The following is a 25,956-nucleotide window of genomic DNA, read 5'->3' as shown; positions in this document are numbered from 1 at the left end:
TCGATTTTCACTCAAGGTAAAGGCTGCGCCCTGTGACCTGTCTCTTCGCTATTCTTTGTTCCTCTCCAGAAACAGTGGGACTAAGCATGTCACACAGCAGACTGGCTTCTCAGGCTTTAGAGAAAGCCTTGCATTTTGGGGTGTCTTAGGGCTGCAGTTCTTAAGTGCAGCAACTGAGTTCAAACCCTGAGGTAGCCGCTCACCCTGGTGGGCAAGTGTCTTTCTCTCTCTCAGCCTCATCAGCATAGTGGGCATACTGACCCTCCTGAACAGGGTTGCTGTAAGAAACATACTGGATGAAATACATTGCCCTCATGGGCAGTTGGTGTATCCTCAGTAAATGGAAGCTCTTGATGGTAGTCAGTTTGATTCCTGAAGACTCAACACGGGTAACATGACCTATTGGATTTGAAAGGCATTTCTGGTGGAAAAGTGAGCGGCAGGAGAATATTTAGGCAAGGCTCCTCTGTGATGTGTGAGAATAATAGGCATGCTATAAAAATCTGGCATTCGTGTGCTAGGAAATAATGTTGATTTTTCCCCAGCTTTTATATGTTATATTATTTTTGTGGGTCTAGGAATATGATAGCAACGATGACGAGGAAACGAGCACGTTAGTATGAGGAATCTCCTTCAGTTGGTACAGCCAGGAGTCAGAACGTCCGCTGTTAGCAGTGCTTCCACAAGAGTTAGTGTCTGGCTCTGCACATCAGGCTCTTTGTACGAGCCCATGGTGGCGGTTCCTTTTCCCTGGTATACAAGGTGAGAACTCCTACAGCAGAAACATGCTGTCCCTTCTTAGATGCCCAGACGCCCTTCTGGCACCCAGTGCAGGCAAAGGACCTGGTCCGCTGACTGTGGAGGGTAGGGATGAAGGTTGCAGGGTGAGAAAGAAGGAGAGAAGGGGGCCGTCTGTAAGCAGCTGACACCCAGAGTCTGATTCTTCACCAGCATCTCTCAGGACGGTTAGAGATGCCCTGGAGTTTAGAGGCTGTCTGCTAGCTCGCGCTCTGTCTGGCACGGTTCTCCCCGGAGAAGCAGTCACAAAGCAGTGTCTGTACAGTGAATACAATTAAACGGAAGCCTCTGGAAATGTCCAAGGGGAAATTAGATAACCTGTGCCTTGATGCAGGGATCTGGAGTTTGAAGGTGAAAGAGACAGGCGAAAGTCCATGTCCGCTCGGCTCCCGTTCGGCACATTAGCATTCTGCCCAGGTGTCTTTGCAAGCTCTCCACTGAAGTCAGTGTGCTCAGTTTTTCTCAAGTATCATCAGATATTGCAAACATCCTTTAGATTAAAACGAATCCTGGAGTTAGACTCGAGTTGTGAGTGGAGGTTGGAATTGATTTTTCCTTAGATTTTTATTAGTGAACTATCGAAAGGGAAAACCGCTTGCTAGTCCACTTGTGGGCTGAAATACTTGGTTCTCCATGTGCTGCCCTGGCAGCCGCCAGCTGTGTGCCCAGAGGAGCAGAGCCTGCTTCGCCTGGGCCCATCCTTCCAGTGAGGGGCTGCATACTTGGCTGCGCCCGGTGGCGGGAGAGTCCCTGCGAGATGTGTCCGCAGTCACTCTGGACTCAGGTCCCCCCTCATTTCCCTCAGATGCCCCCGCGATGTCACTGTGTGTCTGTCTGGATCGGAGCACACTGTCCGTGGTGCCAGGCTCGCCCCAGTGAGTCAAGTGGGCCCTGCTCCCCTCAGCTGCTGAACTGGGATCTGGAGTACTGTGGACAGGACATAACCTCGGGAGAGGCTGAGATGGAAAGGTAGAGGGCCTCATGGATACTCGGAAGAGCAAAGTTAGAGCTCAGGAAGGCTTGATTTCCATTTATTTCCTCTGTGACCACAATAACAATTTACTGAATTTCTGCTAGGGATGATGAGATACCTGGGGATTGAATAATTCAACCTAGGGATGAATAAGAAAATGGTCTTGTCTCAGTGATCTCTAGTTTTGTGTGTGTGTGTGTGTGTGTCTGTGTGTGTGTGTGTCTGTGTGTGTGTGTCTGTGTGTGTGTGTCATACTGAACCAGAATAAAACCTTGGAGAACGTCATGGAACCGACATGAAAATCTCCTCTCTGTCTGGTTGAATCAGAGTATCTTTTTGGGGGTGTTTGTGCCCCCAATCTTACAGAAGCTGTGTGTTTTCTCTTGCTTCTATAATGAATGATCGCAAACTTAATGACGTACATTTATTATCTTACAGTTCTATAGGTCAGGAGTCCAATTGGGCTTCCATTAAGTTAAAATCATGGTGTTAAGAGGACCTCATTCCTCCTGAGCCTCTCGAGGATGATCCGTTTCCTTGCCTTTCCAGCTTCTAGAGGCGGCCTTGTCCTCTAGGCCCTTCCTCCACCCTCTAAGTCAGCATCTTCAGTTCTTTCCAACTCTGATATCCCTGCCTTTCTCTTGTAAGCCTGTGTACTCAGTCATGTCTGACCCTTTACGACCCTGTGGACTGTAGCCTGCCAGGCTCCTCTGACCACAGGATTCTCCAGGCAAGAATACTGGAGTGGGTTGCCCTGCCCTCCTCCAGGGGATCTTCCTGACCCAGGGATTGAACCAGCATCTCTTGTGTCTCCTGCACTGGTAGGCAGGTGCTTTACCACCAGTTCCAGCAAAGACCCTTGTGATTACACTGGGCCCACTTGGATAATCCAGGATAATCTCGTCTCAAGATCCTGAACGTAACCACGTCCTCAAAGTCCGTTTGCCATGGGAGATAGCATACTTAGAGGTTCCAGGGAACGGGGTGTTACCATGTTTGGGAATCATCATTCTGCCCATCACAGCGGGCATCCGTGCTGATACCATAGTACTCCGTGTCTCCCTTGTTCTACCTGTGCCATCTGAGCCTGAAGAAAGTGTCTTCGCTCGTCGGCTTTTATTCCCGTTGCTCTGGCAGTGTTATGTGGTGACTACACCCTGAGATTCTGGCCAGTGTGTGCCCCAAGGTCTGTTCACGCTCCCGCTAGCTAACCACAGCCCCCAGCTGGTACTGAGGCACTCGCGTATCTAGGCCTGCGTGCAGAGGAGCGGCTCCTGATGTTGGACACTGCCACCGGGGGGCACGTGGGGAGGCCCCACCGTCAGAAGCAGGCAGACCGAGGAGGAGCACGTTAGGGTTGTTTCTGAGACTGCTGTGGCCTTTACCACGTACGTGGAGAGCAGAGCATATGCCGAAGACTCCAGCCAATAGCCAGCCTCTTAGAGTTTCATGAGTCCACAGAGCAAAAGTCCTTACGGGGGACAGACAGGGAAGGGGGGCAGTTACCCACTTGATATATCCTCTTCAGGACTTACCAGTGATGCTGTTGTAGAAAAAATGTGGTGTTTAGATTCAGAGGACCCTGGGTTTGAAGACTATCCGTTTCCCTTAACGGCTGTGCCGTCTTGGACAAAACCACCTCTTTGCCTTTGAGTTCTCTCACTTTTAAAACAGAGAATAATAATATAATACTAGCTACTTCATGTGGTCGCTGTGAGCTTAGCACATGGAAGTCGGTGGTTCTCAGAGCATGAGGCCTGGGTCGGCAGCATGTTAATTGATATCGACCACTATTATCTCTCAACGGTGGTTGAGACTTGCTTAACAGACGTGGATCCTACCTTCCCTTATCTTCCGCGGGAGCTTCGTTGGGTTTACCATGCTTTGTTTTCAGTCATTGTCTGTTTTTTGAAAGAGGAAGGTCAGTGCCCCATCTGTTTGTTTCCCAACTCAAGGTCTCTCTTTTTCTCTCCAGGTTAAACAGCCACGTGAATAACAGATCGGAGAAAACAGAGTGATTAGTTTGCATTTTGGGCTCCTCCATTTAAACTCAGCAGAGAGAGCTCTCTGGCAGCTCCCACCACCTGGGGTGTCTGTTGTGTGCCCCAGAGCCAGCCAGGCGGCTCCCTTGTGCCCATCAGGGAGGAGGTAACTCTTTCCTTCCACCGCTTTTTCTTTTTTGGTTAAACATAAGTGAACGTGTGAGCATGCACTTGCCTCACCAAGCAGAGCTTCGTATGATGTTGTGTATAAAATTCACCCCAGGGGTTCGTCATCTCGTTTCTAGACATTAGGTGAAGTGGAGCTGCATGTTCTAGGCCAAGTTAAAAGTCAGTTTTGTTTTTTTTCTTGAAGAAGTATAAATGCATTACCAAAACCACAAGGAGAATGACAAAAACGGCTAATTCCTACAAGTCACCTCGAAACTCTGCGGGAGACATGACTTCTAAAAAAGTAGTTTAATGGAAATTTCTTAATGCACCACTTCCGAATATGATGGAAATTTGGGGGGGCAGGAGCCCCCAGGATATAGCAGTGACTGACCAGGAACTCAGGCCAGATTTGGGCCTCCTAGGTGGTGCTAGTGGTAACGAACCGGCCTGCCAGTGCAGGGGACCTAAGAGACTTGGGTTCAGTCTGCGGGTTGAGATGATTCCCTGGAGAAGGAAATGGCAACCCACTTCAGTATCTCGCCTGGAGAATTCCATGGACAGAGGAGCCTGGTGGGCTACAGTCCATGGGGTCGCAAAGAGTCAGGCATGACTGAAGCAACAGAGCACACACACACACGCCAGATTTACATGGTCCAGCATTTCTATTTCAGTAACTTTCCCAAAGAGTGATGTTACGGGGCCTCATATGTGTTCCCAGAGCTGTGTGTGGGGTCGACAGGAGCTGAGAGGGCCCCATGATGAGGCGTCTCATCATGAACCTGGACACGCTCCGTGTCGTGCTCTCAATGGCCTGTGAGCCTAAGGCAGAGAGCGGTGTGTGTTATTGTCCTCACCAGCCAGAGGCTCCGGCTAAGACCCCAGCTCAGACAAGGCAGAGCTGCCAGGACTGGAATCCACGTCCTTGCTGACCAGGCTCACTTCCCCACACCACACTGCTTCTGCCAAGTTGGAATGTAAGTGGCACCAAAGGCTACCTCATTGCATGACATCACCTCAACTGATCTGTCTCTGTATCAAAAAAGGTCACCTTTGGGGTCATTTCCCTGGGTGTAAAATCAGAATCAAAATACGAATATTGTATGTGACAGAAATATGTTCACAGTGCCCTTATTTACGAACAACAACAACAACATGAGATACATGGTTGAGAAGATGAATGTTTAATTCATATTAGAATGAAAAAGAAAATCTGTGGACTTGGGTTTGAATCCAAAGCTTACTACTTATTAAATATGCACTAAATTAAAGTAGCTTCATCTGTACACATCTCAGTTTACTGTGTTTTCTTACCCGTGGATGGGGATAATGCTTTCTATTATATAATACTGTATAGATGTGAGAGTTGGACTGTGATGAAAGCCGAGCACCGAAGAATGGATGCTTTTGAACTGTGGTGTTGGAGAAGACTCTTGAGAGTCCCTTGGACTGCAAGGAGATCCAACCAGTCCATTCTGAAGGAAATCAGCCCTGGGATTTCTTTGGAAGGACTGATGCTAAAGCTGAAACTCTAGTACTTTGGCCACCTCATGCAAAGAGTTGACTCATTGGAAAAGACTCTGATGCTGGGAGGGAGTTGGGGCAGGAGGAAGAGGGGATGACAGAGGCTGAGATGGCTGGATGGCATCACGGACTAGATGGACGTGAGTCTGAGTGAACTCCGGGAGTTGGTGATGGACAGGGAGGCCTGGCGTGCTGCGATTCATGGGGTCACAAAGAGTCGGACACAACTGAGCAAGAGCAACTGAATTGAACTGAACTGAACTGAAGACCCAATAAGACAATGTATGTCAAAGTGCCTGGCACAGTGTTTGTAGCAAAGTAGTTGCACAATAAGTGTTTGCTACATAAAGGATGAAGCAGGAAATCAGTCCTGAATATTCATTGGAAGTACTGATACTGAAGCTGAAACTCCAATACTTTGGCCACCTGATGCCAAGAACGGACTCATTGGAAAAGACCCCAATGCTAGGAAAGACTGAAGGTGGGGGGAGAAGGGGACGACAGAGGATGAGATGGTTGGATGGCATCACTGACTCAATGGACATGAGTTTGAGTAAGCTCTGGGAGCTGGTAATGAAGGGGAAAGCCTGGCCTGCTGCAGTCCTCGGAGTCAGAGTCAGCCACGACTGAGCGACTGAACTGAACTGAGATCGCTAGTAATCAGTACTGTAGAAGCACAGATGAATCTGTCTGTTGTCTAGCAGGGAGAAAGGGTGGGGGGGTGTCAAGTTGATGTTGGAAGGTGGCTGCGAGTGTGAGGAAATTAGATATCTAAGGTGAGTGTTAGGTACTTCCTTGGTGGTCCACCTACCAGCGCAGGGGACACAGGTTCGATCCCTGGTCCAGAAAGATCCCACATGCTGTGGGGTAACTAACCCTGGCACCCCAACTACTGAGCACGCACCCTAAAGCCCATGGTCCACAAGAAGAGAACCCACCAGAGTGAGAAGACTGCACCGCAGCTAGAGCGTGGCCCCCACTTGCGGCAACAAAGACCCAGTGCAACCAAAAATAAAACAGGTCGATAAATAAAATTATAAAAAGAAATGAAGTGGGTGTTAAAACAAAGAGGTTGTTGGAAGGAGCAGGGAGGTGGTTGGCAGAGAGTTCCCCTGGCTACACTTCGTCCCCATCAGCCTCTCCAGCCCACTTCCTGTAAAGCGTTGGCCCACGTTCCACACCCTCCGAGTCCCTGCACGCACTGCTCGGCTCAAACCTCTGGGCTCTCATTCATACTCTTGCCCAGAACAGTGTGCCCCTTGGTTTTCACCTGACTTGTCTCATCTTCCATCTGTTGGGATTCAACCCAGGTATCATTCTAGGAAGCCTTCCTGAGACCTTCAGATTGGGCAAAGTGCCCTTAGTGACCTCTGCTTCTGTGTGCATTCTTTCCTTTATTACTTCATGAAAGTAAAAGTGAAGTCATGCTCGACTCTTTGCGACCCCATGGACTGTAGCCCACCAGGCTCCTCTGTCCATGGGATTTTCCAGGGAGAATACTGGAGTGGGTAGCCATTTCCTTCTCCAGGGGATCTTTCCAACCCAGAGATCGAACCCCCGGTCTCCCGCTTTGCAGACAGATGCTTTACCATCTGAGTCACCAGGGAGGCCTCTTATTCATATACTGTAAAAATTAATGATTTGTGTATGGGTTGGTCTTCCTCACTACTCTGTGAGCTGCTCCTAAGGTCAGAGTTTACGTGTTATTTATCTTTATACTCCTAGCTAGAACTCAGCAATGTGCCTGGTATTAAGGGAGTACTTTAAAAACACTGGTTGGAATTAAACTGAACTGGACCAAGGTGGGAAGCATCAGGATCCCTTGCCTGTTTCACGAGCTCTTATATGAGACTGTGTGCATGCGTGCTCAGTCGTGGCCGACTCTTTGTGACTCCAGGGCCTGTAGCCCTCCGGGCTCCTCTGTCCATGGGATTTGCCAGGCAAGAATTCTGGAGTGGGTTGCTATCCCCTTCTCCAGGGGACCTTCCTAACCCAGGGGTTGAACCCACATCTCCTGTGTCTCCTGAATTGGCAGGTGGATGCTTTACACTGAGCCACCTGGGAAGCCGTTATATGAGATTAGACAGAGCGAAAAGGAGGAGGAGGGGGAGAAGGGAGGAGAGGAAGAAGAATTATTATTACACATGAAAGTAGTATAAATCCTCATAATTCCTAGTTATAATAAAATGATATTACTAATAAGCATAATAAGTAGTAAAAATGGGTCAGCTGGATTTTTTCCCCTCACAAGCAGAATCTATACAGAAATTTTAACATCACCACTCATCGAGAAGATTTCAGGCAGCCCTTAAAGTTCAGATTTTATCTCACAGGCCTCTGTGTACATTATTCATATGCAGCACAAAAGTAAATCATGTCAGGCTCAGCTGAAGGTATGACCACATCCAGAAAATGCAATACAGAAAAGAACCAGGGAGCAGTTCTCAGGGAAGCTCCTTGGAGGAGAGTCCTTTTCCACACCCATGTGGTCTTGTTTTTCCTAAGTTCAGGCCACAGTGTATAAGAGCTGGAATGGGGAATATCCATTTAGCAGTTAACATGCATGGGCTCTGGAACTAACCTGCCTTACTCCTACTTAGTCTGTATGGATGCGAGCAGATAAATTCACCTCTGCTTGCCTCAGTTTCTTCATCTGTACAATAAAGGTTAGAAGAATTAATACTTGTAAGGGGTTCAGAGCAGTACCTGGCCCATAGCAAGTGCTCAATAAATGCAATTATCCACTATCTTTAGTCCTTTTTTCATTGTCAAATGCCAGTGTAGCTCAGACATCATTTTTTGTTATCTGTCCATCCAGCCAGCCATTCATCCATTCATTTAACAAGTATATTTGAGCACTGACTATGTGTCTGGTACTGTGCTGGGTATCAACTACACAGAAAAAGAGTAAGACGTGGCTCCTGTGCTTAGTAAATCCACGGCATTGTGTGTATGTGTTTGTGGCTCCTGTGCTTAGTAAATTCATGGTATTGTGAATATGTGTGTACATGTGCACACGTGCATGTGGGGAGGGGGTTCACAGTTAAGCAGGTAATAACAACAAAGATGATAAATTCTGGGTAGGGAGAAGCTCGTGGACTGTGAAGAGAGAGGCCTATGCCCCTGTAATGTTCCAGATGGTCAGGACAGAATTTCCAGTAGAAATGATGTTAAAAATGGGTCTGAGTTGGCCAAGTGAGAGCTGAAGGTGAGTGGGCCAGGTATACTTAATACCAATGGCACCACCCTGATAGAGGCCTGAAAGCTGGAAACTTGTGAGCAGGTCGGTATGGAAAGTCAAGCAGGGAGGGATGAGATGCAAGGCTGGTCAAGGCAGGAGTTGTCATATTACCAGGGGCCTTCCCTGGTAGGAAGAGAGAGCTCTTCTCTGTCCTCTTAGCCAGTAAAGAAGTCCTGAGGACATCTAAGTAGACATTGAAATGTTTAAATAATTTTTATCATTTGAATTGTTTCCTTTGAGAAGTTTTGCTAATTCTTAACATGTACAATTGACTGCTCCTACGTTTGGGCCCCTCTATTCCCCTGTAGACTCTTAATAAGTATCCTGTATCCCTTTACTAAACTTCAGTCTATTCAGCTCAGTTGCTCAGTCATGTCTGACTCTTTGCGACCCCATGGACTGCAGCACGTCAGGCCTCCCTGTCCATTACCAGCTACGGGAGTTTGCTCAAACTCACGTCCACTGAGTTGGTGATCCCATGTAACCATCTCATCCTGTTTTCCCCTTCTCTGAGCCTTTAATATTCCCCTGCATCAGGGTCTTTTCCAGTGAGTCAGCTGTTCGTGTGAGGTGGCCAAAGTTTTACAGTTTTAGCTTCAGCATCAGTTCTTCCAATGAATATTCAGGAAATATTGATTTCCTTTAGGATTTGACTGGTTTGATCTCCTTGAAGTCAAAGGGATTTCCAGAAGTCTGTCCAGCACTGCACTTTGAAAGCATCAATTCTTCAGCGCTCAGCTTTCTTTATAGTCCACTCTCACATCCATACTTGACTACTGGAAAAACCATAGTTTTGACTAGACAGATCTTTGTTGGCAAAGTGATATATGCTTTCTAATATGCTGTCTAGGTTTGTAATAGCTTTTCTTTTAATTTCATGGCTGCAGTCATCATCCACAGTGATTTTGAAGCCAAAGAAAATAAAATCTGCCATTGTTACCCTTTTTTCACCTTCTGTTTTCATGAAGTGATGGGACAGAATGTCATGGTCTTAGTTTTTTGAATGTTGAATTTTAAGCCAGCTTTTCCACTCTCCTCACCCTCATCAAGAATCTCTGTTGTTCCTCTTTGCTTTCTGCCATTAGGGTAGTATCATCTGCATTGCTGAGGTTATTGCTATTTCTCCTGGCAGTCTTGATTCCAGCTTGGGATTCATCTAGCCTGGCATTTCTCATGATGTACCTGCATAGAAGTTAAATAGGCAAGGTGACAACATATAGTCTTGAAGTCCTCCTTTCCCAATTTTGAACCTGTCCATTGTTCCATGTCTGGGTCTAACTGTTGTTTCTTGACCTGTATACAGGTTTCTCAGGGGTCAGATAAGGTGGTCTGGTATTCCCATCTCTTGAAGAATTTTCTACAGTTTATTGTGATCCACACAGTCAAAGGCTTTAATGTAGTCAATGAAGCAGAAGTAGATATTATTCTGGAATTCCCTTGCTTTTTATATGATCCAGTGGATGTTGGCAATTTGATCTCTTGTTTCTCTGTCTTTTCTAAAATCCAGCTCACACATCTGAAAGTTCTTGGTTCACATACAATTGAAGCCTAGCTTGAAGGATTTTGAGTATTACCTTTATAGTGTGTGACATGAGTGCAATTGTGCAGTAGTCTTAACATTGTTTGGCATTGCCCTTCTTTGGGATTGGAATGAAAACTGCCCTTTTCTAGTCCTATGGCCACTGCTGAGTTTTCCATATTTGCTGGCATATTGAGTGCAACACTTCAACAGCATCATTTTTAAGGATTTAAAATAGTTCAGCTGGAATTCCATCACTTCCACTAGCTTTGTTTTTAGTAATGCTTCCTAAGGCTCACTTGGCTTCACACTCCAGGATATTGACCCTAGGTGAGTGACCACACCATTGTGGTTATCCATGTCATTAAGACATCTTTTTTCTTAAAAAAAAAAGTTTTTCTTTTTATTCTTTCCATCTCTTCTTAATCTCTTCTGCTTCTGTTAGGTTCTTGCTCTTTCTGTCCTTTATTGTCCCCATCTTTGCATGAAATAGTTCCTTGGCATCTCCAATTTTTTTGAAGAAATCTCTAGTCTTTCCCATTTTATTGTTTTCCTCTTATTTATTTGTACTGTTCCCTTAAGAAGGCTTTCTTAACTCTCCTTGCTATTCTTTGGAACTTTGCATTCAGTTGGATATATTTTTCCCTTTCTTCTTTGCCTTTTGCGTCTTTTTTTCTCAGCTGTTTGTAAGGTCTCCTCTGACAACCATTTTGTCTTCTTGCATTTCTTTTTCTTTTAAATGATTCTGGTAACCACCTCCTGTACAATGTTATAGATCTCCATCCTTAGTTCTTCAGGCACTTTGTCTATCAGATCTAATCCCTTGAAACTATTTGTTACTTCCACTATATAATCATAGCAGATTTGATTTATATCATACATGAATGCCTTTCCCTATTTTCTTCAATTTAAGTCTGAATTTTGCAGTACAGAGTTCATGATCTGAGCAACAGTCAACTCCAGGTCTTGTTTTTGCTGACTCTATAGAGCTTCTCAGTCTTCGGCTGCAGAGAATATAATCAGTCTGATTTCGGTGTTGTCTGTCTCATGATGTCCATGTGTAGAGTCTTCTCTTGTGTTGTTGAAAGAGGGTGTTTGCTAGGACCAGTGCATTCTCTTGGCAAAATTCTGTTAGTCTTTGCCTGCTTCATTTTGTACTCCGAGGCAAAACTTGCCAGCTACTCCACATATCTATTGACTTCCTACTTTTGCATTCCAGTCCCCTAAGATGGAAAGGACATCTCTTTTGGTGTTAGTTCTAGAAAGTCTTGTAGGTCTTCATAGAACTGTTCAATTTCAGCTTCTTCAGCATTAGTGGTTGGGGCATAGACCTGGATTACTGTGATGTTGAATAATTTGCCTTGGAAATGCACCAATCTCATCTGTCATTTTTGAGATCGCTCCCAATTACTGCATTTCAGGCTCTTCTGTTGACTATGAGAGCTACACCATTTCTTCTAGGGGATTCTTGCCCACAGTAGTAGATATAATAGTCACCTGAATTACATTCGCCCAGGGCTCTCAGGTGACGCTAGTGGTAAAGAATCTCCCTACCAATGCAGGAGACATAAGAGATATGGGTTTGACCCCTGAGTTGGGAATATCCCCGGGAGGAGGAAATACCAACTCACTCTAGTATCTTTGCCTCGTAAATACCATGAACAGAGAAGCCTGGTGGTCTACAGTCCATGGGGTCACAAAGAGTCCACCTGAGCAACTTAGTACACACACATGTACCTCTTAAAAATATATATGTGTATGTTCCTTTTCAGATTCTTTTCTGTTGTTGGTTATTACAAAATATTGAGTAGAGTTCCCTGTGCTATACAGTAGCTACTTATTTGTTATCTGTTTTATATAGTGTGTATATGTTAATCCAGATACTTTTAATAGCTCATTAGCTATGTTGTGAAACTATTGTGTACATACACAAAATAACCCTCAGATCCCCAGGACCTAGCACAGTGCCTGGCAATCCTCAGTTCTCAGTAATTGCTTGTGAATAAATAATAAATGAAGAAGGCGTGAGGAATGCATGCTAAATGTTCTGAGTCCAGATGAGGAAAAGTCTAAGAGGTAGTTTAATCTCAGAGAGTTTCTTTGAGGAACCTGAACCTTGGAAGATAAAAAAGATCTGGAGAGAGAGAAGAAAGAGGCAGACAATTCTAGAGAGGGACAGTTAGCATGCAAATCACTTTATCAAGACGAATCACCACTTAATGAAATCTAAGCAGCTGGAAATCTTCAAAGCTCTAATAGTTGGATATATTGGAATTCACACAAGAGAGCCAGTTTTCCAGGTACATTGTAATTCGGGCGATGAATGTGAAAGGGCTTAGACAGTTGCTTTAGAAACTAGCCTAAAGTGGGCCTTCACGACAATGTTAATTAGACCAAAGTTAATTAGTTAATTAAAACAAAAGTGGCAAATGATAGTTTCTAAAATTAAGGTGGAGACAGAGCTAATGTCTCTGCCACCTGACTAGGATCCCTGGGGAGGGTTTTACCTTCTGAGAAAATTTATCATTCAGGGCTCTAGGCCTCTGTCATTCATTTAGCCACAAAAGGCCCACTGCTTCTCACAACCTCAGGCCCATGACCCTGGCATTTCTGACTGTTGAAGGGCTAGAACTTTAGACACATCAAATTCAACGCTTTATTTAGGTCAGAACTGGCTTTGTGTTCATTTGTCAATTTGCAGCTGAAGTGAAGGCCCTAAACAGAAGCATGACATTATCTTCCTGACAGTGATTTGACACTCACCGTGTCGTGCTGGAAAATTAGGGTCTAGAACCAAAATGTTAATCACAGGGACCTCTATACATTGACGGCACAAATAATACATTTCTATATATATGTATAAAATCTGTAGTGACTCACTCTCTTTTAAATAAAAATCTCCCCTTGCTATTTCAGTGAACTGAATGACTGACTCCAGGCATTTTTGTTTTTTGTGCTCTAGGATGAGCCTATCTAACTTCTCAGGAAACTTTTCTATCTGTTAGAATTAGGCTCTGTGCTTCCCTTCGGTGCTCAGAGAACAAAAGTGATTCTCTCCATGATTGGAGGTGGAATTGGCTCTTTCTAGCCTCCTTCTCACTAAAGATAGGAACTATTCTTCACCCCCTGAACCGTTTCTTCTTTTTTGGCTATGGTGATGGTTTCCAAAGAGAATCCTGCTTGTAGTATCAACTCTCCAGAACGTTAGGAGAGTTACTTGAAAAAATAGTGTTATGCTCAGCAATCTTGGGAAGAGTTGGAAAAGAATTCACAAATGAATGATTGGTGTACACACCGCAAGGCTTCTCAGTGTTTATCACCAGTAATAGAGTTTTTTCAAGCTTGTTTGACCAAATAACTTTTTTTTTCAAGGAACGGTTTGTGACACTAGCTTACCAAAGAATACATTGTGGGAAATGCTCTGCTCCAAAGCCAAAGAGCTAAGGCCTGAATAAAAAGCTGCTCCATAACTTACTAGTCATGAGACTATGGGCAAGTGTTCTACCCACTCTGGACCTCAAACCCTTCATTTGAAAAATGGGAATAATTATTGCTTCTACTTTAAACATTTTGTGTTGTTGTTGCTCAATCACTCAGTTGTGTCTGACTCTTTGCGACCCCATAGATTGCAGCATGCCAGACTTCCCTGTCCTTCACTGCCTCCTGGAGTTTGCTCAGACTCATGTCCATTGAGTCAATGATGCCATCCAATCATCTCATCCTCTTTTGCCCCCTTCTCTTCCTGCCTTCAAATCTTTCCCAGCATGAGGGTCTTTTCCAGTGAGTCAGCTCTTTGCATCAGGTGGCCAAAGTATTCTGTGACCACTAGACAATTCTATTAGTATTATTCTGTGTGTGTGTGTGTGTGTACATGCTAAGTCACTTCTGACTTTTGTGACTCCATGGATGTAGCCTGCCAGGCTCCTCTGTCAATGGGATTTCCCAGGCAAAAATACTGGAGTGCATTGCCATTTTCTTCTGCAAGGGGGTTTTCCTGACCCAGGGATTGAACCCACATCTCCTGCATTGGCAGGAGGATTCTTTACTACTGAGCCACCTGGGAAGCCCATGAGTATTACTACTGCTAAACTGGTAAGTGCTGCCACTGTCCATGGGAGACACTGCTCTTGGTGTATCCAACAAGCCCCTGACACCTCCTCCCTCCCTTTCAGTTTCCATAATAGAAGATGTGAAAACTAAACGAAACGCATGCTTTCTTACACTGTCTTGCAGCTAGGGGTAGCTATTATATGAGACAGTCTGGGCCAATAAGACCTAAAGGCAATTCTTAGGGGACTCTTAGAAGCATACTGCTTTCCCTCATAAGGGGGTGCCATGCATGGAGCTCTTGCACATACATCAGTAAGAGGCCCGAGGAAGTTGGCTCCGGCATAGGTGAGTGCTGGAGGAATGCCAGGAACAGTCTATCTGCATACTTTTAGTAACACGTGGAAATGAAAAGCAAACAAGTCATATAAGTCTCTGAAAAGCAAGTTTACTTGCAGCTGAACACTTCTTCTAAAAGATTTATCTACCATCTATTGAGTGCTTTCCTTGTGTTCCTAGGACGCATTCAATACATATGAATTCGGCCACTCCTCACAACACTGTAATACCATTTCACAGGTGAGGAAGCAGACTCAAGTACCTTGTTCAAATTCACAAAGAGGATGGACTAACCTTTGGAAATGTAGTCACTATAACCTCAGAAGTTATTAATGTTTCTCATTTTAAATTAGGCAGTTAGTGTCCTCTTTTAAAACAGAGCCCTCACCGTCTGCCATGAGATGTGGAAGAGACATGTATAAGCCTTTTCAGAGAGAGGGCCTATACCCAGCGCAGCTTTACAGCAGCTAGTGCGGGTTTACGGCACCCAGTGCAGATTTACGGCAGCTAGTGCGGGTTTACGGCAGCCTGTCTCTTCACACATTGCATGGAGGGGAGCAGAGCCAGGCAGGCATGGCAGCTTCTCCCCAGAGACTGACATCCACAGACTTAGGTTACACCGTTAAGCTCACTCTAGATCCCAGTAGTGGGCCCATTGGCATATTACAGGATGCAAAACTGAGAAGCGCAACTAATGAAGGTAATTCAGACTAAAATGAGAAAATATTTGGAGCACCCAAGTCCACTTGCTTGCCTTTAAATAAGCCCAGTGTGACAGGTAAAGTGATATACAGTGGCCTCTAGAAAACTATAAAAGGAGACAGAAATCCATATACAAGCAGTTATGTCTACAGTGTTCTGAACTTCTTGATTTTGGACCACAGAGAAGGAATACTTAGTTTGAAGGCTCATGGGAGGTATAGAGGAATTTTCATTGTTGTTTTGTTGCTAAGTCGTGTCCAACTCTTTATGATCCCATGGACTGTAGCCCACCAGTCTCCTCTGTCCATGGGATTTCCCAGGCAAGAATACTGGAGTGGGTAGCCATTTCCTTCTCCAGGGGATTTTCCCGACCCTGGGATGGTACCCATGTCCTTGCATTAGCAGGTGGATGCTTTACCACTGAGCCATCAGGGAAGTGCTATAAGAAGAATTTTAATTTGGATCTAATTTATTTTTTAGAATTATAGCTTCACAACGGGGAGCTGCTGTGGAATATATGTGATGCAAGGGTATGCTAGCTTTCTCTGGCCTTTCATCTTCTTTATGTCAAAAGCAGGTTACAGCCTGAATATCTTGGTTAATAGTAGAAAGAAGTTTCTGTATAATCAAGAGTGTAGCCTATCTCAGCTATAATCACATAGACCAGAACTTGCCAAGACTGCATACAGAAAAGCCAACAGTAGCCAAAATTCCCACTGTAACTTCTTTGATTTTCTAATACCCAGATATACTAACTGCAAAATCTAGTCATTAATAACTACATGACCTCATAGGGGAAACAAGTTAAAATACTGCCCCAAATCTTGAGAACTCCTATTTTTGTATGGACTTTCCAGGTGGTACCATGGTAAAGAACCTGTCTGCCAATGCAGGAGAAGAAAGAGATGTAGGTTTGATCCTTGGGTGAGGAAGATCCCCTAGAGGAGGGCAAGGCAACCCACTCCAGTATTCTTGCGTGCAAAATCCCACGGACAGAGGAGCCTGGCAGGCTACAATCCATGGGGCCACAAGAGTCAGATATGACTGAAGCAATTTAGCATGCATGCATGCATTAGCATTATCAGTGAATTTTGTTGCTTATGTTGCCATTAGAAATGAGATAGTTGAAAACAGTAATTCAGTGTTACTAGAGGAATGTTAGAATTATAGCAAAACATGAGATCTGTGGATGGGATTAATGATCCCAGTCTTGAGCAGAAACTGATGACCCCAGGAGTGAGTGCAGAGGGTATCTTTAATACAGATCACTGCAAGCTTGAGCTTATGAAAGAACCACTAGGGGGCAGTAGTGTGCATACTTGAAGACAAGCAAAAAATAACTACCACATTACTACCTTCTCCAATCCATTCATTCAACAGACATACCAACGAATGATTACTGAGTGTCATCTATGTGACAGGCACCCTTCTCTGTACTTCTAGGCACTAGAGGCACAGTGATGAACAAGGTAGACAAGGCCTCCACTCCCAAGCTTACCCTGCAAAGGCTGTGCTCTTTAGTCGGGCATACAGCTGGACAAGGTGAAAACACAGATACTCGAGCAGGCCCAGGCTATATAATCACTATATCTTTAGGTCTGTCCTGCCTTTTATGATGTTCTGTTTGTTATTAAGATCGTCCTTATTGCATACCCGACATAGACACTTTCAGGTGCGGAAAAAGATGGACAGTTGTTAAGTTAGTACACACCAGTAAAGTAATGCTCAAAATTCTCCAAGCCAGGCTTCAACAGTACGTGAACCAAGAACTTCCAGATGTTCAAGCTGGATTTAGAAAAGGCAGAGTAACCAGAGATCAATTGCCAACATCCGTTGGATCACAGAAAAAGCAAGAGAATTCCAGAAAAACATCTATTTCTGCTTTATTGATTATGCCAAAGCCTTTGACAGTGTAGATCACAACAAACTGTGGAAAATTCTTCAAGAGATGGAAAAACTAGACCACCTGACCTGCCTCCTGAGAAATCTTTATGCAGGTTAAGAAGCAACAGTTATAACCAGACATGGATCAACTGACTGGTTCCAAATTGGGAAAGGAGTACGTCAAGGCTGTATATTGTCATGCTGCTTATTTAACTTATATGCAAAATACATCATGTATTTTGCTGGGCTGGATGAAGCACAAGCTGGAAAAAAGATTGCTGGGAGAAATATCAATAACCTCAGATACGCAGATGACACCACCCTTATCACAGAAAGCAAAGAAGAACTCAAGAACCTCTGGATGAAAGTGAAAGAGAGTGAAGAGCTGGCTTAAAACTCAACATTCAAAAAACTAAGATCATGGCATCTGGTCCCATCATTTCATGGCAAATAGATGGGTAAACAATGGAAACAGTGAGGGACTTTATTTTGGGGGGCTCCAAAATCATTGCAGATGGTGATTGCAGCCATGAAATTAAAAAATGCTTGCTTCTTGGAAGAAAAGCTGTAACCAACCTAGACAGCATATTAAAAAGCAGAGACATTACTTTGCCAACAAAGGTCTGTCTAGTCAAAGCTATGGTTTTTCCAGTAGTCATGTATGGATGTGAGAGTTGGGCTATAAAGAAAGCTGAGCACTGAAGAATTGATGCTTTTGAACTGTGGTGTTGGAGACGACTCTTGAGAGGCCCTTGGACTGCAAGGAGATCCAACCAGTCCATCCTAAAAGAAATCAGTCCTGAATATTCATTGGAAGGACTGAGGCTGAATCTGAAACTCTTAATACTTTGGCCACCTGATGGGAAGACTGACTCATTGGAAAAGACCCTGATGCTGGAAAAGATTGAAGGTGGGAGGAGAAGGGGATGACAGAGGATGAGATGGTTGGATGACATCACCAACTTGATGGACATGAGTTTGAGTAAGCTTTGGGAGTTGGTGGAGGACAGGGAAGCCTGGCGTGCTGCAGTCCATGGGGTTGCAAAGAGTCAGACAGGACTGAACAACTGAATTGAATAATAATAGAAAACACTTCAGTAGTACTTGCTGTTGTCGTTTAGTCCTTAAGTCGTGTCCGACTCTTTGTGACCCCATGGACTGTAGCCCACCAGGCTCCTCTGTCCCCGGTACGTACTGTATGTCCCTGGTATGTACTGGCAGGCACTTACGTATATTTACTCATTTAGTCTTATAACCACTGTATGTAATATGTGTTTCATTCATCAGAGGAGGAATCGAGGTATAGAGAGGTCATGTAACTTGCCTATGGTTGGTCATACAGCTGGTGAGTGATGGTGTTGCTGTTCAATTCCATGCTGCCCAGCTCTGCACTCTGCTACCTCCACTAACCTGTCTACTGTTTGCCTGGCCTTTGCACACACTATTTCTTTCACTCTTGATGATCCTGTGAGGTAGTCGATAGGATCTCAATATGGCAGAGGAAGAAACTAAGGCTCAGAGAGAAGAAATGGCAGTGCCATTGTTCAAACTCAGGACAAGCTGGCTTCAAGGTCAGTGCTCTTCACCATTGCTGCATCCTCTCTCTAAGGAGCCTACCCTGGTGAGTTTTGGGGTACTTAGGTACAGACTCACAACATTCCCTCCAGCAACCCATTTCTTTTGTCAGGATGCCCTGGAAGATTATATTTGAAGAGAGTTTAAAGAAAGGCTGATAAAATGAAAGCTTGGAAAAATAAATTTTCTTAGACAAAATAAAAGGCTGATCATGCAGAGTTGCAGAAAAAGAATGTTTGAGAGTGGAGTCAGGAAGGTAGACAGAAAGTATGCCTGCAGTTAGATATATGGATGGTCTTCTGTATAGACCATGGCATTTCCAGGATTTAGTGAAGAAGTAGAAGAGGTTATTTTTTACCAAGGCTTACAAGTTAGTTGAATACCTTTCACAGTATATACGGAAAGAGATGAGAGGCATACAGGAATCAGAAGAGAATTGAAAGAGACAAGGAGGCAAGGTAACAATGCAAATGAGTTGGGCGGTGTGGATAAACTCCAAGCATTTTGTGAAATCTGTTTTAGTCCTCAGCAGACAAAGTACCTTTACCATCACCCGTCATTCAGGCTTTGATGAATTAGGGCTGACTGGAAAGTAAGACTTTTCATGCTGGCTAAATGATGGGGTAAGAGAATTGTTCAAGGATTCGTGTTTAGCTATTTATCTTCCGTTTGAAAAGTATTTCTCTCCCACTTGTCTATCCATATTTTCAGAAAATTCTCAAATCTCTGTAAGAGTTAGCGGATGGTATTCTGACTGGTTCTTTTGAGATGCATTCTTAAATGTTATTCCCAGTAACAGTCTATGTAGCCTTTTTGACACCTCCAAAATGGTTCTCAGGCCACTAAGATGATCTCATTGCCTTTTGAAGCGATTTAGTCCCTCATATGGGGGGAGGGGGGGTGGCCTTGGGTGTTGGCTTCAGATTCTTTTCTGATGGCGGTTGGTCAAAAACTGTTACCTGGGACACTGACCTTGGTGGGTGGGGTGGGATAGCAGGAGCATGGGGAACTGGCTGCTTGTTAAGGCTGATTATAGGCAAAACCACTCTGTTGTTCTGCCCCTTTCAGCTCCTTAGACATGTCCCAGGAGTTCACGTTGCCCCTTAAGAATGAAAAGACCAGTTCTACACTCTTGCATCTCTGTGGCACAGGCAGTCAGGGGTTCGTCTGGGCTCGAGAAAGATTCAGAGCCGTGTGAGTGCAGACGGTAAGGCTCTTGGCGCTCTGCTCTCTACGCTCCTTTCTGCTCCATTCTAGTGAGTCAGAATTGAGTCCACAGTGGATCTCTGTCCCCCTCAGGACCCAGACACCTTGCCTTGCCTTAGTGACTTAGCTGTGCCCTCCCAGTCCTTCTGACCTCACTTCCCTTTGCCCCAAGTCTTTGCTTTTTTTCCTTTATCTCAACTTCTAAATTTCTAGGCTTAGGCTAAGTCACTAGGTCCCATATCCACTTATAGGTTCATATCCAATTCTTTCCACAAAAACCATTCAAGGCTGATGTCCAAAACCCTTAGCCAGCACCCCGCCTCCCCTAGTTTTAGTTCCTCAGCTATTTTCCATGTAAAAGCCCCGGGAAACAAAGGCCACTGCTTCGGCCACAGGGGCCAGGCACCCCCCGCCCCCCCGCCCCCGCTACAGCCCCCCACACCCTCCACAAGCTTTACCTTAGGGTTTCCCCAGAGGAGCCCCTCCTCTTCCACAGGTTGACCAGGCTGCTGGACCTGCTGGCAGCCGAGGAGGACTTGCCGTCGCCCACGTGCATGCGCACCACGGTGGACGTGGTGAAGGCGCTGCGCACGTTCCTCTCGGGTTTGGCCAGGATGATGTACACCTTGGGCACGAACATGCAGCCGAGCGCCACCGTGGCGCTGAGGCTGACGGAGAAGCACATGGTGATGATCTTGTAGTTGCTGCCGAAGTAGATGGGCACAAAGGCCAGCCAAATGATGCAGGTGGTGTACATCGTGAAGGCGATGTACTTGGCCTCGTTGAAGTTCGCCGGAACGTTTCTGGTCTTGAAGGCGTAGAAGGTGCAGCTCAGGATCAGCAGTCCGTTGTATCCCAGAGGGGTGACGACCCCCAGGTTGGTGGTGTTACAGATCAGGTAGACCTCTCGAATGCTCGGGTAGTCGTGCATTATATCTGGAGGCTCCATGATAAACAGGGCGACGATGATACCCAGCTGAATGCATATGAGGATGAACGCGATCACCAGCTGGGCACAGGCACTCATGAATCGGGGCTTTTTGGTACAGATCTTCTTCTTGCTCCCAGCCAGGATCCTGGCAATCCGATTGGTCTTGGTGACCAGAGCCGAGTAGCTCATGGCTGGGGAGAGACCAATGCCTATTCTTTGCAGGTAGCAGTAAATCTGTTTGGGCTTTGCAATGAGGCAGAAGGTACACAAGTAGCCCAGGCAGATGCCGGCAAGGATAATGTAGCAGAGTTCCCTGCTGGAGGACTTGACTACCGGCGTATCTCGGTAGATGATGAAGATCGCGGTGACAAACAGGGTGGCCAGCAGGCCAAGGCAGGCAAACACCACGGCTGCGATGGGCTCGGGGTCACCCCAGCGGAGATACTGCACTGGGATCAAGTCACAACCTGCAGAGACACAGACACCCATTGAAGAAGCGGGAAGAAATGTGGATGTGGGTCACCTGTGCTAAGGTACAAGCAGATGCTTGTGACTCTCAGTTAGTCTCCAGTCGACCCTTTTAACTTCAGTATCCCATACTAGTCCTTTCCTCAGATATTCAGTCATCAAATATTTATCTTTAGATTATGAAATGTATACTCTGTGATAGGAGCTGTTCTGGGTCTGAAAACAAAATGATAAAGAACCTATTCCCTGCCCTTAAACAAACAAACAAACGTGGTGGGGAAGCGGGGGCACTTTTAAAGACTCACAAGTGGGATAAGGGCCGTGTTGACAGACAGCAAGGATCTTGACTCCATCTGCGGGTAGTGAAGCCTCCTTCAACAGGAATGAGCAAATGCAAGCACTGAGGTTTAGCTTTGTTTGTGGATTTGGTTGGTTTGGCAAATAAATCAATTGTACAGAAAGAGCTTGGGGGCATGGGAGGAGGTCACATACAGTAATGTGGTGAGTGGCCCGAGATAAGCCTGGGATGTAGGCAGGAGGGGATCTTGCCAGGCAAAGAGTCTTAGATTGATGGGAAGTCATTGGAGCGATCTATGCAGAGGAATGAAGTGGTCAGATTTGTGTGTGTGCGTTTTAAACATTCTTTGGGTTGTTGTGTGGATTTTGGATGAGATAAAGGTGTAGAGAGATTTGAGAACTATTTGAAATGATACAGACTGTTTACGTGGATGAGATGGTATGGGAAAGGTAAAGACATCCAGGATGACCAACATTGGACCCATCTATGCTGTCTTTGACTCTACCGCAAAAAACACAGCAATGTGGCAACATTTGGGTTATGTGCCTTCTTTTAAAATGTCTTTAGGACAGTGATTCTCAAGCTTGACTACACACTGTAATCACTTAGGTATTTTTTAAGAATACTGTGGCTTTTAGGTTTTACTGCCAGAGTTTCTGATTTCGCTGGCCTGGGCATCAGGATTTTTAAAAGGCACTCCAAGGGCTTCTAAGTGTGCAGCCAGAGTTGAGAACCATTGCTCTAGAAGGATCATTCCTGTCAATTAGATTTTTAAAACAGAATTGAGATATCTTTACTGAGTGAGCAGGAGAGGAGTTGGTTTTCCCTGATGGCTCAGTGGTAAAGAATCTGCCCGCAGTTCAGGAGACTGGGGTTTGATCCCTGGTTTGGGAAGATCCCCTGGAGGAGAGCATGGCAACCCACTCCAATATTCTTGCCTGGAAAGTCCCATGGACAGAGGAGCCTGCTGGGCTATAGTCCATGGGGTTGCAGAAAGATGATTGTAAGTGGCTAAGCAGCAGCAAGAGAGGAGTTAAGTAATCTGGAACATTAGACAATTCAGCAATGTAGCAGAGATTACTAATGGCCTGCAGATATCCATTCTCCCCTTCCTCCTCAGCAACATATCTCCAGTTTCATTTGAGGGGATAAAGGATACAACTGAAATGCCACATTTGCCAGCAGCCTTTGCAGTTAGATGTGCCATATGGCTACGTGTTAGCCAGAAAGATGTAAGTAGAGGACTCCTTAAAGGAAAGTGGTTCATACTGGAAAGTACCTTTTGTGCCTTTCCCTGCTTTCTCCTTCTGTTGACTGGACTATACACGTGATGGCTGGAGCTCCAGTAGTTATCTTAGACTCTGAGGTAACATTAAAGTTGGAAAACATGTTTTGGGATTTGGAAGAGAAAAATATAGGGAGTCTGAGTCCCTGTTAACCATGGAACCACTGACTAGCTGTGGATGATGTATGTCATATTTATCTTGTGTAAACTACTTTTATTTCCCTGATATATACAGCCAAGGGAGAAGGACATGGCCACCCACTCCAGTAATCTTGCCTGGGAAATCCCATGGCCAGAGGAGCCTGGTGGGCTACAGCCCATGCGGTCGTAAAAGAGTCAGACACGACTGAGCGACTAAACAACAGCGATGCAGCTAGACCAGATCCTAACTGATGCAGGTGTAACTTCCTATATCTCATGGTCAAGGGTGTTGTAGTAAGTGACTGAATGTCAATGGTTGATCAGAGCTAAGGGAAGCAGCAAAAACAGTATGTGATGATGGTATAGGGGAGCAGAATTTGCTACCCCAAAATATGTCTCTTTGACATATTAAGTATTTTAAGCTGGTTATTTTCTAAGGAATGGCAGACAAAGGAAAAACTCTGAAAACCAAATAGGAGGAGATGCCTTTTTGTCAGAAATGTTTGCATTTATAAGGGAAATCTCTCTTTGTAAGGGGATCTCCCTCACTGTATAGAAGAGGAGGATGACCAATATTACTAGAAATTCTGATTGGTGGAGAAGGCAAAGACTTAAATCTGCATAATGACCTTTGTTCCCCCTACTGCTGTGCTTTTTCTCCCCTTGCTGACTGTCGCCACCTTTAACATCTTTTGTTTTTAACTGACGATGGTATTTAAGGTAAGGGCTTTGGCCATGTTGGTGAGTTCCTCATTTTTCCTGAGTCTCTCCCCTGTCGACAGGTTATTAAGCTCTTCGGTTTCTCTTCTTGTTGTCTTGTGTCAATTTAATTCTTAGACCAGCCAGAAGAACCTAGAAGGGCAGAGGGAAATTTCTTTCTCCCTGATAGTGACAAAGAAGTGTGTGGTTCTTTCAAGATATGTTTAAGGGTAGCTCTGTTGTAAAAAGGAATGGAAACATTCTTTTTCCTTTCCCTTATTTCTGACTTGCCAGTCTCTTTCTTCAAGATCTTAGGTTTCAAATAGTACTATTAGTTTATAATAAGATTCATTATGGGCTTAATAGGATTTGTGAGTTAGCTTAGGATCCCCAGCACACTTTACAAAATAGTTTCTGTGGGAAAATATATGCTTATTTAAAACACCTGTGCTTTTAACTTTAAAAAGTGTGTATGTGGATAGGCCAGAGCAAATATGACAGTTTATATAGTGTATAGAATTATAAATAAATGCAAATCTCATTGCTGATGAATATGTGTGTTAGTTGCTCAGTCGTGTCTGACTCTTTGTTACCCCACGGACTGTAGCCTGTCAGGCTCCTCTGTCTGTGGAATTCTCCAGGCAAGAATATTGGAATGGGCCATTCCCTTCTCCAGGGGATCTTCCGACCCAGAGATTGAACCTGGGTCTCCTGAACTGAAAGCCGATTCTTTACCACCTGAGCCACCAGGGATGCCTGCTAATGATTATACCTGTGTCCATAGTTTAGGCAACCGTGTTCACATATGCTGTTTATATGTAGGAATTCAGCTTCTGAGACTTCAGTATACCATAGGGTTAAGGTTCGTAGTTACAAATTTGTTCCTCATAGAGACTATTTTACAACAAGAAAATAGCGACCAATCATTTCTATCATTGTTCTTCCATAACAGTTTATAATAGTGATATGACAGTGAAATTCATTATGTACTGTAGTTAATCCTCTAGGAGTCTATTTCCCCTGCTAGGTTCTGAGCTATTAAACGACTGTAGTAATTTACTTATAGAGGAAAGATATTATGTGGTACATGAAGCAGGAATCCCTTCATTAGCTAAAGAGAATCACTGTATGTATATATATATATATATATATATTTCCCTGATGGCTCAGTGGTAGACTCCACCTGCCGATGAGGGAGACGCAGGTTCAGTCCCTGGTTTGGGAAGATCTCCTGGCGAAGGAAACAGCAGTGCACTCCAATATTCTTGCCTCAGAAACCCCGTGGACCCAGGACCTAGCGGGCTATAGTCCATGGACTTGCAAAGAGCTGGATGCGACTTAGCGATGAAGCAACAAGGAGAGCTTTTCCTCGACTCACTTCTTTTTGTTAGCCCATACTGATTTACTGAATCTTAACTGTTTTTGTATAAATGTAATTAGCACACTAATTACTAAATGCTTTCTATATGATAAGACTCACCACTATTTTTGTGTCAAATATATTCTTGAACTTTTCATGTGCAACCTATTAACATCATGTGTGAACCTAAAGAAAGCTCTGCTAGATATGTGTTGGAAGAAATGTGTATAAGGGATGCCTCTAATGTGGTGACTATTTTCACAAACTTGTCAGAATTTATACATTCAAATGAGTGTTGTTTTTTTTTTTTTTTCATTTGACATGAACCACTCCAAAGACTTTATGTTGAGTTTAATGATGCTGCCATTGCACAAAATACTTTTGAAGCTATTCTTTTGGAATAGCAAATTGGATTCTGATTAGAGTGTTATAATCACTGAATCTTATAATTGGATAAGATCTTAGAGTTTCCAAAAATGAATGTGCATCACAGTCACTGGGAGAGTCTAGAAAAATACAACTCAAGAGTCTAAACTCAAGAGATTTTGAATCAGTACATAAGGGGTGGGACAAAGGATTTTTTGTTTAATAAGAGGGCTCAATAATGGATGTGAGAGTTGGATCATAAAGGAGGCTGAGCACTGAAGAATTGATGCTTTCAGATTGTGGTGTTGGAGAAGACTCTTGAGAGTCCCTTGGACTGCAAGGAAATCAAACCAGTCCATCCTAAAGGAGATCAACCCTGAATATTCACTGGAAGGACTGATGCTGAACCTGAAGCTCCAATACTTTGGCCACCTGATGTGAAGAGCTGAC

At 44.5% G+C, this 25,956-nt stretch overlaps 1 protein-coding gene across 1 annotated transcript in view; it reads right to left on the bottom strand.

The window, feature by feature from the left end:
• Positions 1-25,956, bottom strand: part of GRM5 (glutamate metabotropic receptor 5) — a 138,250-nt gene that overhangs the window by 9,473 nt on the left and 102,821 nt on the right. The window contains exons 6-7 of the mRNA XM_040256544.1: positions 20,417-21,356; positions 1,521-1,725 (exon numbers count right to left, since the gene is read on the bottom strand). Of these exons, the coding sequence (XP_040112478.1) occupies positions 1,521-1,725; positions 20,417-21,356 (1,145 nt within the window). The remainder of the gene's footprint in view (positions 1-1,520; positions 1,726-20,416; positions 21,357-25,956) is intronic.

The sequence above is a fragment of the Oryx dammah genome, unplaced genomic scaffold (genome assembly GCF_014754425.2).
Source record: "Oryx dammah isolate SB20612 unplaced genomic scaffold, SCBI_Odam_1.1 HiC_scaffold_15, whole genome shotgun sequence".
Taxonomy (NCBI): Eukaryota; Metazoa; Chordata; class Mammalia; order Artiodactyla; family Bovidae; genus Oryx; species Oryx dammah.
Note: the sequence above shows the minus strand (reverse complement) of the source record. Positions and strands in the feature narration are given on the sequence as shown.